At 46.4% G+C, this 14,269-nt stretch overlaps 1 protein-coding gene across 7 annotated transcripts in view; it reads left to right on the forward strand.

Moving 5' to 3' along the window:
- The window catches only part of DMXL2 (Dmx like 2), a 429,248-nt gene that overhangs the window by 47,526 nt on the left and 367,453 nt on the right, over positions 1-14,269 (forward strand). For all 7 annotated transcript variants that reach the window (XM_082252816.1, XM_082252819.1, XM_082252821.1 and 4 more), the window contains exon 2: positions 12,547-12,672. In XM_082252816.1, the coding sequence (XP_082108942.1) occupies positions 12,547-12,672 (126 nt within the window). The remainder of the gene's footprint in view (positions 1-12,546; positions 12,673-14,269) is intronic.

Below are 14,269 nucleotides of genomic sequence, written 5' to 3' on the forward strand. Positions count from 1 at the left end.
GAGGAGCATGGAACAGCAGACAAATGAGTGGTTGCTGCCAGCGAGCCTCAAGCCCGGCCTGGTGGTGTGCGATAACGGGCGAAATCTCATAGCAGCTCTGGGCCTAGCCGGTTTGACGCACATCCCTTGCCTGGCGCATGTGCTGAATTTGGTGGTGCAGAGGTTCCTTAAAAACTACCCCGATATGTCAGAGCTGCTGCAGAAAGTGCGGGCCGTTTGTGCGCACTTTCGGCGTTCTCACCCTGCTGCTGCTCGCCTGGCAGCGCTGCAGCGTAACTTCGGCCTTCCCGCTCACCGCCTCATATGTGACGTGCCCACAAGGTGGAACTCCACCTTGCACATGCTGGAAAGACTGTGCGAGCAGCAGCAGGCCATAGTGGAGTTTCAGCTGCAGCACGCACGCGTGAGTCGCTCTGCGGAACAGCACCACTTCACCACCAATAACTGGGCCTCCATGCGAGACCTGTGTGCCTTGTTGCGCTCTTTTGAGTACTCCACCAACATGGCCAGTGGCAATGACGCCGTTCTCAGCTTAACTATCCCACTTCTATGCCTCCTTGAAAAAACAATTCGGGCGATGATGGAAGAGGATGTGGCACAGGATGAGGAGGAGGAGGAGGATGAAGAGGTAACATTTCCAAGGCTTTCAGGGCAGTCATTCGCAAGGGGCTCCGAGGGTGGGTTCCTGCACACGCAAACGCCAGGGACGCAATTGTCCAGCAGGGGCACAGTTCTGGAGGATGAGGAGGATGAGGAGGAGGAGGAGCTGGAGGAGGAGATGGAACCATGTTCACAGCAGGGTGGCACCCAGGCCAGCTCATGGCCATCACTGGTGCGTGGCTGGGGGGATACAGAGGACACGGACGATACACCTCCCACAGAGGACAGCCTTTCGTCGCCTCTGGGCAGCCTGGCACACATGAGCGATTACATGCTGCAGTGTCTCCACAACGACCGCCGAGTTGCCCACATTCTAACTTGTGCTGATTACTGGGTGGCCACGCTGCTGGATCCCCGTTACAAGGACAACGTACCGTCCTTAATTCACTCACTGGAGCGCGATCGCAAGATGCGCGAGTACAAGCGCACGCTGGTAGACGCCATGCTGCTGGCATTCCCATCTGACAGCGGGGCCACAGTGGAAGCACAAGGCAGAGGAGGAGGAGGAGGAGGTCGCCAACGCAACCAGGGCACCGCCAGCACCTCAGAAGGCAGGGTTAGCATGGCCGAAATGTGGAAAAGCTTTGTCAGCACGCCACAACAAACAGCAGCACCAGCAGCTCAGATGGAACGTCTTAGCAGGAGGCAGCATTTTACCAACATGGTGGAGCAGTATGTGTGCACACGCCTACATGTAGTGAATGACGGGTCTGCCCCCTTCAACTTCTGGGTCTCCAAATTGGGCACATGGCCTGAGCTTGCCCTTTACGCCTTGGAGGTGCTGGCGTGCCCTGCAGCCAGTGTATTATCTGAACGGGTATTTAGCACGGCTGGGGGCGTTATAACAGACAAGCGCAGCCGCCTGTCCAGAGACAATGTGGACAAGCTCACGTTCATTAAAATGAACCAGGCATGGATCCCACGGGACTTTTCCGTACCTTATGCAGAATAGCAATGGATACCGACCTTACCCACCCATTGTTCCATTTTTGCTCTTTCTCACTCTTTTGGGGTGTACCCTCATTTAAAATTTTTGAAAAGAATCAGTGTTGGCTACCTCGTCCTCCTCCTCAGGGCCAGATTAATGTAGGGGCTATTGGAGCTGCAGCTCCAGGCCCCTACCTTTTTATATAGGCCCCGGGTTGGCCATATTCACTGTTACCGCTCTTCTGTCACTTGTAAACACAGAAGTCTGGCTTCTATGCTCGCTTCCCCAGGCAGCACCCTCAGAACCTCCCCACACAGCGTGAAGGCCGGACAAGGAGGGACAGTTGGCGATGCATGGATGTGTTTATGGGCTTCAGAGACAGCATCCCATGTTGAATTAGGCATGCATGGCTGCACCCTTCCTCCTCTGGGTGCATGGCAAGGCACGGCCCTTAAGGCCCTTCAAAATCCTCAGCACCAAGCCCATGATGCTGTTAATCCGGCCCTGGTCCTCCTCCACCGCCGCTTCCACCTACACCGCCCATAGGTGTGCGCAGCCTATTGCATTAAGGTGTGCACCCCAAAGTTGAAATACACATGCATGTGTTTGCCAGCAGGGAGAGTAATGTATCGGGGCCATGTACCTGTAGGCAAGGAGAAATAGAGCAGAGCAGGTCCCAGGGAGATCTTTCCCATCTCCTCACTGGCAATGCTATGTGCCCTAGGTGATTAGGGTGTGCCCAGGCACACCCAGCACACCCTGTGCGCACGCCTATGTCACCGCCACATCCACCACCACCTCAACCTCCCTCCTACTCCATATGGGCCTCGTCCTTCAGAGATGAAGAAGAACATTGTTTTATTTTTCTGTTTTTTTTTTGTTGTTTTAAGTTATTTCCCTATCCACATTTGTTTGCAGAGCACTTGCCATGCTCTTAATTACGTTTTGCTGCCATTTGCAGCACTCTAGCCCTTTCCTTTGGTGTTTTAGAGCCATTTTAGTGCCTTAAAGTTCGGGTCCCCATTGACTTCAATGGGGTTCGGTGTCCGGGAAAAGTTCGGTAAAAGTCCGGGACACGGACCCGGACTTTTTTTTAAAGTTCGGCCGAACCCGTCGAACACGGACATCTAGGTGTCCGCTCAACCCTAATTATAACTTTAAAAAAAGTGTGGTATATAATTTAGTTATGTAAATTAAAAAAAAAATTAAATCAGTTCGTTCTTAAAGAGGAAGGAAACCCTCCTCTGCAACTTGTACCTATAGGTAAGGCTATGTTAAGGCTTACCTATAGGTACTGTAAATATCTCCTAAACATGTACCTTTTAGGAGATATTTACCTTACATGCAGCCAGTGACATCACTGGCGCATGCACTCTGAAGGAACGGCCGCTCGTGCCGTTCCTTCAGAGTCCCGTGCCGTGACTGTCGGCTCCCACGCGCATGCGTGGGAGTGACGTAATCGTGGGTCCAGCCAATCAGATGGCCGGATGCCACAAACCCAGAAGAAGGGCGACACAACATGTCACCCATGAGAGAGGTGAGCGGTCGGCACTGCAAGGCTTAGTTCTAAGGTAAGTATTTCATAATGAGCTAGTATGCGATGCATACTAGCTCGTTATGTGTTTGTCTTTCAGGTGTTTGTTTTTTTTATTTTTTTTTTTAAATTATGAGGTTTACAACCTCTTTAAATATCTATATGCTGTGGTAAATATAAATAACCAACTATATGGTTAGGGAGCAAAATCTCGAATCCACTCTGAGAATAACAGACAAAAGAGAGATATACAGTATATACTATTAGAGATTGAAACTCTGAGATTTTTTATTTAAAGAAAAAAAAATGAAAGACTGTTTTGCCGATTTTCAGACAGATCTGTAATATATTATGACACCTAGACAGGTGGCTTGATAACTGCTACCCGAGCCTGCTGTCACTTATGCTGGCCATACAAAAACAATGTCTTCCTTTAAAAAAATGTTTGTTTTATGAAAGTTCGTTTCGATTTTCAAATAGTTAGTGGGGTCGTATCAACGTTCGCTTTCTACCACAGTGATGGGAAGATTTGAAGGAGCAGAATAGCAAATGTCTTGGTCAAAGGAATTTTCAGACCGTGTACAGTATGTGGTTTTTGTTCAGAAGTTATTCATTTTAAAACTTTTCAAACAACATTCTTTCATTCGGCGAATGTACAAAGATTTTTCGTATGAATATTCTTGTCTGAAAATCAATACTTTTATGGCCAGCGTAAGGCTCAGTTCACACCTATGCAGTTTGCTTTTGTTCCATTTCTGCAGTGCTTTTTGCTGTGAGTTTTGTGATTTTGCTGCGATTTATGTTTTGCATTTTTAATGCTTTTTTTTGGCAAATTTGTTGTTGGGCAGAAATCGCGGTAAAAACACACTACATGCTTTTCTGCATCTTATTAAAGTCTGTTGAACCAAAAAAGAAGAAAAAGCATTGTTTTGCGTTGAAAAAGTCCTTGACACTTTCCAAATACGCAGTGGCTGAAAAAAGCATAGGTGTGAACGTGTCCCATAGGAAAGCATGTTACATGAACTGTAGTGCATTTCTGCAAAAAGCACCAAAAAAACACATGGGTGTGAACCAGGCCCACGTAGCAGCAGCATGCTTTCTTTTGTATCCCCTCTAATGGGTTAAAAAAACTAAAATTAGCCCTTTATAATACAAACAGAGCAGATAATCGCTACTATAAGGCCCCATGCACACGGGGCGTTTTTAACGCCGCTGTAAGTAGAGTCAGGCGTTTTCTTTTTGCAGCCTAAAAACGCCCCTCCATGTTATTCTATGGCCTCATGCACACACAGACGTTTTTGAGCTGTAAGTGGCCTAGGCGTTTTTAAACTGCAACAAGAACCCACTACCTGCGCGTTCTGAGGACCAGCGTTACAGCGTTAAAAACGCCTGACGCTGCTAAAGGCTGAATAACGTTGCTATAACGTTGCTTAACGTGCGTTAAGCCACGTTATACGTTTTTTTTTCTTCCATTCAAAATCAATGGTTCCCTATGGGAGCCTATTGATTTGAATGGAATCCGACTTGCGGGACGACTTGCGCTGTGAGAATCTTAAGGGGGAACTCCACGCCAAAATGGGAAAAAAATGGCGTGGGAGTCCCCCCCCCAGGTTCCAAACCAGGCCCTTCGGGTCTGGTATGGAATTTGAGGGTAGCCCCACGCCGAAAAAACGGCGTGGGGTCCCCCCCAAAATCCATACCAGAACCTTATCCGAGCATGCAGCCCGGCAGGCCAGGAAAGGGGAGGGGACGAGCGAGCGGCCCCACCCCCCCCCTAGACCACACCAGGCCACATGCCCTCAACATGGGGGGGGTGTTGGTGCTTTGGGGCAGGGGGGGCTCTGCACCCCCCACCTCAAAGCACCTTGCCCCCATGTTGATGAGGACAAGGGCCTCATCCCCACAACCCTGGCCGGTGGTTGTGGGGGTCTGCGGGCAGGGGGCTCATCGGAATCCGGAAGTCCCCTTTAACAAGGGGGCCCCCCAGATTCCCGGACCCCCTCCCTATGTGAATGGGTATGGGGTACACTGTACCCCTACCCATTCACACCATAAAAGGCAGTGTATGTAAATAACGACAGGAGACGTTTTGGAAAGTTTATTAAAAATCTTTATCTGTTCTTCTCTGGTCTTCTCCCTCTCCTGGTCTTCTCCCTCTCCTGGTCTTCTGCTCTTTTGCTGTCGGCTCTTCTGCTCTTTTGCCCTCGGCTCTTCTCTTCTCTTCTTCTTCTTCCTCCGGTCCTCCTCAGACGATGTCTCCGATGATTATGCCGGTCTCCGGTCTCTGCAGCTTGTTATATAGCCATTAGGGGCGTGGCCGCTTGGTGACGTCATCGGGAGACCCTGCCCCTTATGGCAAAGATGACAGAATTGGTGACATAAGGGGGCGGGGCCTTCCGATGACGTCATCGGGGGCCACACCCACAATGGCTATATAACAAGCTGCAGAGACCGGAGACCGGCATAATCATCGGAGACATCGTCGGAGGAGGACCGGAGGAAGAAGAAGAGAAGAGGAGGAGGAGAAGAAGAGAAGAGCCGAGGGCAAAAGAGCAGAAGAACGGACAGCAAAAGAGCAGAAGACCAGGAGAGGGAGAAGACCAGAGAAGAACAGATGAAGATTTTTAATAAACTTTCCAAAACGTCTCCTGTTGTTATTTACATACACTGCCTTTTATGGGGTGAATGGGTAGGGGTACAGTGTACCCCATACCTATTCACATAGGGAGGGGGTCCGGGATCTGGGGGGCCCCCTTGTTAAAGGGGGCTTCCGGATTCCGATGAGCCCCCTGCCCGCAGACCCCCACAACCACCGGCCAGGGTTGTGGGGATGAGGCCCTTGTCCTCATCAACATGGGGGCAAGGTGCTTTGAGGTGGGGGGTGCAGAGCCCCCCCTGCCCCAAAGCACCAACACCCCCCCATGTTGAGGGCATGTGGCCTGGTGTGGTCCAGGGGGGGGGGGTGGGGCCGCTCGCTTGTCCCCTCCCCTTTCCTGGCCTGCCAGGCTGCATGCTCGGATAAGGGTCTGGTATGGATTTTGGGGGGGACCCCACGCCGTTTTTTCGGCGTGGGGCTACCCTCAAATTCCATACCAGACCCGAAGGGCCTGGTTTGGAACCTGGGGGGGACCCCCACGCCATTTTTTTCCCATGTTGGCGTGGAGTTCCCCCTTAAGATTCTCACAGCGCATGTCATCCCGCAAGTCGGATCCGACTTGCGGTGCGACTTCCATTCAAATCAATAGGCTCCCATAGGGAACCATTGATTTTGAATGGAGGCAGAAAAAAACGCTGCTAAAAGCAACGTGGCAAAACGTGCAATAATGCCAATGGAAAAAGCTACTAAAAGCACGTTTTTACAGCTGCTTTTTCCGGCGTCAGAACTAACTTTGACGCACGTTTTTTCTAACGCCCGTGTGCATGGGGCCTAAGGGGTTCATTTATACTGTGAAACAGTGAAAGTAAATATATATTATATCATATATACAGTCAGGTCCATAAATATTGGGACATCGACACAATTCTAATCTTTTTGGCTCTATACACCACCACAATGGATTTGAAATGAAACTGACAAGATGTGCTTTAACTGCAGACTTTCAGCTTTAATTTGAGGGTATTACATCCAAATCAGGTGAACGGTGTAGGAATTACAACAGTTTGTATATGTGCCTCCCACTTTTTAAGGGACCAAAAGTAATGGGACAGATTAACAATCATAAATCAAACTTTCACTTTTTAAAACTTGGTTGCAAATCCTTTGCAGTCAATTACAGCCTGCAGTCTGGAACGCATAGACATCACCAGACGCTGGGTTTCATCCCTGGTGATGCACTGCCAGGCCTCTACTGCAACTGTCTTCAGTTCCTGCTTGTTCTTGGGGCATTTTCCCTTCAGTTTTGTCTTCAGCAAGTGAAATGCATGCTCAATCGGAATCAGGTCAGGTGATTGACTTGGCCATTGCATAACATTCCACTTCTTTCCCTTAAAAACTCTTTGGCTGCTTTCGCAGTATGCTTCGGGTCATTGTCCATTTGCACTGTGAAGCGCCGTCCAATGAGTTCTGAAGCATTTGGCTGAATATGAGCAGATAATATTGCCCGAAACACTTCAGAATTCATCCTGCTGCTTTTGTCAGCAGTCACATCATCAATAAATACAAGAGAACCAGTTCCATTGGCAGCCATACATGCCCACGCCATGACACTACCAGCACCATGCTTCACTGATGAGGTGGTATGCTTTGGATCATGAGCAGTTCCTTTCCTTCTCCATACTCTTCTCTTCCCATCACTCTGGTACAAGTTGATATTGGTCTCACCTGTCCATAGGAGGCTGTTCCAGAACTGTGAAGGCTTTTTTAGATGTTGTTTGGCAAACTCTAATCTCGCCTTCCTGTTTTTGAGGCTCACCAATGGTTTACATCTTGTGGTGAACCCTCTGTATTCACTCTGGTGAAGTCTTCTCTTGATTGCTGACTTTGACACACATACACCTTCCTCCTGGAGAGTGTTCTTGATCTGGCCAACTGTTGTGAAGGGTGTTTTCTTCACCAGGTAAAGAATTCTTCGGTCATCCACCACAGTTGTTTTTCGTGGTCTTCCGGGTCTTTTGGTGTTGCTGAGCTCACCGGTGCATTCTTTCTTTTTAAGGATGTTCCAAACAGTTGATTTGGCCACACCTAATGTTTTTTTCATCTCTGGATTTGTTTTGATTTTTCTGCCTAATGATGGCTTGCTTCACTGATAGTGACAGCTCTTTGGATTTCCTATTGAGAGTTGACAGCAACAGATTCCAAATGCAAATAGCACACTTGAAACAAACTCTGCACCTTTTTATCTGCTCCTTGTAAATGGGATAATGAGGGAATAACACACACCTGGCCATGGAAAAGCTAAGCAGCCAATTGTCCCTTTACTTTTGGTCCCTTAAAAAGTGGGAGGCACATATACAAACTGTTGTAAGTCCTACATCTTTCACCTGATTTGGATGTAAATACCCTCAAATTAAAGCAGAAAGTCTGCAGAAAGTCTGCAGTTAAAGCGCATCTTGTTTGCTTCATTTCAAATCCATTGTGGTGGTGTATAGAGCCAAAAAGATTAGAATTGTGTCGATGTCCCAATATTTATGGACTTGACTGTATGACTTGGATGACGTGTAGCTTACACAGGGTGGCCTCTTTCTCTCAGCCAGAGTAGAAGAAGTGCAAAGAAAAGGTGGGAACATGGTACTTTTTGGCTTGCATGACCCAAGCACAGGTTCACAGTAATGCCGCTGCTTTGTGGCATAATCCTTTGACAAATGTACTATTGCCCTTAATTTTTATTTAGGGGCTGACAGTAAGCGGCACAATTGAATACATGGACATTAGAGAGGCTTTGCTTTGCATCTTTTATTCTTTATGATGCACACAATATTTTTCATTCATCACAAATAAAGTTCAGATACTATAAATTATTTTAAGACATTTGCTATAAAAGAAAAGTGTTTCTGAGAGGATTATGGTTTTATCGTGGCTCCCACTGTAATATATCACCAGCTGTCACTGAAGTTTAAGCGTTGCTATTCTTTTATCCATAATTATTAAAATGGATTTTTTTAGAGGATAACTTTTATCTGCTTTATCATAAGAGATCTATATAGCTTCTGAAGTAGAACAGCCATTACACTCTTTAATAATTTTACATTTTTTGATGACTTTTGAACTTAAGTTATATTATTTACTTTATTGCAATGCAATTTTTTAAAATTACAAAGTACACCTTATTTGAATTTGTAAATTTTGATTTGAAAATCTGTATGAACATCAGATCAGATTATTGTAAACCATCTTACCCACTCCCTCAGTCAACATTTACCATTTGTAATCCTTATGATGCCAGCCTTAGTAAATAGATAGGAAGGTATGCTATATAAATCCTGTATGATATCAAAGTTTACTTTGTTTTTTTTTTTTTCTTTAATTTGGAGGAGGGGCTTTCCCAGTAAGCCCCTCTGCCTGTATGCTTGAGCTATGGGCAGGTAGATTCCAGGAAATAGGTGCTTTATGAATTATCTACCCTTTCTCAAGATGGCTACAAGTGGAAATACTACAGGGTGCTTTTAAAGTGATGGAGAACCGGATGGATGAGTTTGCTTTAAATATTAATAATGAATTTGTTTTTTTCAATTTGTGGTGCTCAGATACAGTTTAGCGCTTTAGTGCTGGTCTGTTACTATCCATAGATAGATATGGAAGATCTGTGGAATGAATATAGAATAAACCAGGGCAAGACAAATCCCATGCGCTAGGTAACAAATGTTCCTTTAAATTACAACTGACAGCTAAATTTTATCTTTAGTTGTCCATGGGGATGACTCCTCAAAAGAAAAAAAAAAAAAATCCTGTTGGCCTCTTGATTGTGTTTATGCACTGAGCATATCTTATTTTGGGAGGAACAAAAGAGATGGTCTGTCTTTTTTTTTTTTTTTGTGAAATTTATACTTTTTCCACTTTCATCCCTTTCATCTTAGAGCTCCTTTTAAGCGATGTTTCCAGTAATTGGACTGAAGTGCCACCATACTGACTCCTTAACCAGTTCCATACCGACGCATTGTAAAATGACGCCGGCAGGAACACTCTGTCGATCCCGGCGGGCGTCATATGATGTCCGCCCGTTCCTGCTGCTCACCTGCCCCCCCTCCTCCGGGGGCGCGCAGCGCTGTGATCAGGGATGCGGCGTGTCTTTCGGGACACAGCCCATCCCTGATCGGTGTAAAGAGCCATTAAAAAAAAAAGCATGCGCTTTCCTCGTGCACGCCGCTCGTGCGCCCAAAGCGGTGATCGGGGATGGCTAGTGTCACTCTGACACAGTCCATCCCTGATCAGGGTAAAGAGCCAATGAAATTGGCTCTTTACCACGTGACCAGCAGTGTCCAATCACAGCCGGTCACAGAATGTCAACAGAGACCACGGTTACTAGCTATTACCGCAATCTCCTCCTCACACAGGATCGGTGTTGGAGGAGGAAGGAGGAGATTGCGGTAACAGCTAGTTACCGATTACAGTGCACAGTAAATTACACTGATTGCCCCCCCAATAAAGAGGACCTGTCAAAGTACCGTTCACTAGCCCATCAAAGTACCTGTCACCAGCCCATCAGAGTACCCGAGTCCCTGTCACCAGCCCATCAGGTACTCTGATGACAGGTACTCAGGTACTCTGATGGGCTGATGACAGGTACTTGGGTACTCTGATGACAGGTACTCGGGGACTCTGATGACAGGTACTCGGGGACTCTGAGTCCCTGTCATCGGAGTACCCGAGTACCTGTCATCAGAGTACCCAAGTACCTGTCTCCAGCCCATCAGAGTGCCCGAGTACCTGTCTCCAGCCCATCAGAGTGCCCGAGTACCTGTCTCCAGCCCAGAGTGCCCGTGTACCTGTCTGCAGCCCACCAGAGTACCCGAGTACCTGTCTGCACAAATGGGGTCATTTTGTGGGGGTTTTCATTGTCCTGGTGCTCCAGGGCCTTCAAAATTGTGATTGGTTGTAATTAAATTATATGTGTAATTTATGCTCCTAGAACACCTGACGGTGCTCCTTGCATGTTGGGCCTCTGTATGTGGTTATGCTGTGACAAAGTCCCACATATGTGGTATCTGCATACTCAGAAGGAGTAGCAGAATGTATTTTGGGGTGTAATTTTTGCTATGTACATGCTATGTGTTAAAAATATCTTATAAATTGACAACTTTGTGTAAAAAAAAAAAAAAAAATAATACGTTTTTATTTTCTTTCCACATTTTACAAAAACTTGTGGAAAAAAATGACATGTTCAAAAGACCCATAATGTCTCCTAGAACATACATTGGGGTGTTTGCTTTCCAAAATGGGGTCATTTTGTGGGTAATTCCATTGTCCTGGTGCTCCAGGGCCTTCAAAAGTGTGATAGGTCGTTAGGAAATTATATGTGTAATTTATGCTCCTAGAACGCCTGATGGTGCTCCCTGCATGTTGGGCCTCTGTATGTGGCCAGGCTGTGTTAGCGCCGGTTCACATACACGCGACGCTACTTCCCGGGGCGACCTCCGAGATCGCGGTGCATTGAACATTGAAGTCTATGGCGGTCGCCTCCTGGTCGCCCCAAAGAAGCTCCGGACCCTTTTTCTAAGTCGGAGCGACTTGTGTCGCTCCTATTAGAACGGGTCCGCAGCTTCCCTATGGGAGGCGACCTGTGAGGCGACCAGGTCGGCTCACAGGTCGCCCTAGTGTGAACCGGGACTAAAAGTCTCACACGTGGTATTGCCATACTCAGGAGGAGTAGCAGAATGTATTTGGGGTGTAATTGCAAGTATGCATATACTGTGTGAGAAATAACTTGTTGTTATGACAATTTTGTGTAAAAAAATAAATAAATAAATAAAATAAATATTCATTTTCCCAACAATTGTGGGAAACAATTACCACTTCAAAAACCTCACCATGCCTCTTACTAAATACCCTGGAATGTCTACTTTCCAAAAAGGGGTCATTTGGGGGGTATTTGTACTGTCCTGACATTTCAGGGCCTCAAGAAATGATATAGGCCACCGGTACATCAGGTGTGATCAATTTTCAATGATTGGCACCATAGCTTGTAGACTCTATAACTTTCACACAGACTAAATAATAACCACTAATTTGTTTTTTTTTTACCAAAGATATGTAGTAGTATAAATTTTGGCCGAAATTTATGAAAAACAATTGCTTATTTGCAAAATTTTATAATAGAAACTAAAACAAAATTGTTTTTTGTTTCAAAATTTTCGCTCTTTTTTCGCTTATATTGCAAAAAAATAAAAAACCCAGTGGTGATTAAATATTACCAAAAGAAAGCTCTATTTGTGTGAAAAAAATTATAAAAAATTTGATTGGGCACAGCGTTGCATGACTGAGTAATTATCATTCAAAGTGTGAGAGCGCTGAAAGCTGAAAATTGGTCTACGCAGGAAGGGGTGTAACTGCTCTGTATGGAAGTGGTTAAGCAGGCCATAGATGGGTAGAATTATTGAATTACACTGAAACCAAACAATTGTTTGATTTTTCTAATGCTTAGTTCGACTACTGATATCCAGTTCTTTGAGAAAAAAAACAAAACAAATGGTCATGTTAGAAAGTGTTGTTTGAACCAAAAAAATGATACTTTTATGCTGGAAATGAACAAAAATATAGTTGGCAATATTTCAATATAGTGATGGGTGAATTGCATGCACTATCCAATGATCGATATCTATTGCAGATAAAATCTGTGATTGCAGTGTCTGGTTCCAGTAAAATTTCAATGTATTGGGAGCAGAAGATCAAAACAGTGTCCCATTTTATAACAATGTTTTGCATCCGTAGTTAGTATGTGTCAGTCTACTGGCTTTCGTGGCTTATCTAACCTATCTGATTTCTTTTCAGGCATATGGATCTGGCTGTGATATTGTCATACTAGCAAATGATTTTGAGTGTGTGCAGATAATTCCCGGTGCTAAACATGGAAATATCCAGGTTAGCTGTGTGGAATGTTCCCAGCAACAAGGCCGGGTAAGACCTTTACATTATCTCCTAATCCTTACTTTTTATTTTTTTATTTATTTTTTTTATTTTAACCTATAGCAAGCCTTCTCTTGGCAGAACTAGAATACACTGAAGATTTGTTTGGAAGATTTTTTTTTTTGTGCTGGATTTTTGTATATTTTTGCCTTACCTGTTACTTTCTATGCTATACATGTATCTCAGTTCTACTTCATCAAATAAAGGGTTTTCATTCATTAGGTAACCAAAAAAAAAAATGGTTGCACTCTTAAAGCCATCTTGAAAGCCTTTTGACCATACTTCTCCTGTGGATCACAGGAGTGTAGAATGAACTGCTGTCGGCTGAAGTCACTCAGCCGGTCCAGGCTTGGGAAAGATCCTGACCAGATGGTTGGGATCCACCCAGATGCCTGGACCGATGCCTGGCTCAGCTTCTCAGCAAGATCCTGAAAGCCCTAGCCAGTCCCTCTCGCCCCCTCCACAGCCCAGTGCTCTAGTGAGCGCTGGAGGGGAGAGCAGAGAGCTGGTGACTGACAGTCACTGCTCTCTGCTCAGAGCGGAGCAGGAGAACTGAGCGATTAGCGGTGGTTGATCAGTGTAGAGCTAGCGGGTGACAGATAGCAGCATCAGATCGATGCTCATAGGCGTGCGCACGGGGTGTGCCGGCTGTGCCTGGGCACACCCTAATGCCCAGGCACATCTGGCACACCCCAGGGCTTTTTTGCTGGCAGAATGTGTGGGAATCAATCTTTATTTCAGCACCTCTGCTAATGTATAATGGCAGCGCTGCGAGTAAGTCGGCTGTGTACCTCCTATAAGTGAAGTCACTGACCGCGGATTAAGCAAGCAGGCGGCCGCATTTTCCGATGCTACCTCTATAGTTCCGGTTACAGCATCACTGACAGCTTAATATCACTCCACCGCCTGCTGTCAGGTATGCTGTAGCTGGACTATAGAGGTAGCAACAGCCACAGTGGCAAAACAATAGGGGGTGCGACCCGGCCCCATGCTGAAGGGGGCCCCTGTAGCTCCCCTGTCACATTTGTCTACACCTGTGTCGGAGTCGGTTCTAGGTACAGATAACTACTTGTCACCATCCTGGATAGTGGATACAGCTAGCATCAGGCTGGATAGGGGAGCGAGCGGGGCAGCATATAGGAGAACCGATCTCCTTATTCACTTCTTGACTCCTGCAGGGCTTTCAGTGGCTGCAGGAGCGGGATCGATTGTCGATTGTTAGTGTATGCCGTCCCACCGGACCTCCTATCCAGCCTGCTGCTAGCTATCCACGATGGTGACTCCAGCTTCAGCTCCAGCCTCTTCTCTCAATGTCGTTCCTGCTGCTGGGCACGGTAGGAGAAATGCTAGAAATGCCTCCTAGCCCCTTCTGCCTGGTAAGACACAAACACAATGTCTGCCACAGCAGAGTGTAGTGTTCCAGCCTGGTGTCCTAGTGACTGCCACTCTGCCCCCCCCCCATACTGCCCTCTCCTTTTATTTTGTTCCCATCATGCTGCCCTCCCCCCTTACTGCCCCCTCTTGGCACACTATACCCCCACTGCTGCCCCCCCATACTGCCCCCTCCTGTTATTTTGTCCCCTCCATG

This window comes from Pelophylax lessonae, assembly GCF_965119305.1.
Source record: "Pelophylax lessonae genome assembly, chromosome: 4".
NCBI classification, from domain to species: domain Eukaryota; kingdom Metazoa; phylum Chordata; class Amphibia; order Anura; family Ranidae; genus Pelophylax; species Pelophylax lessonae.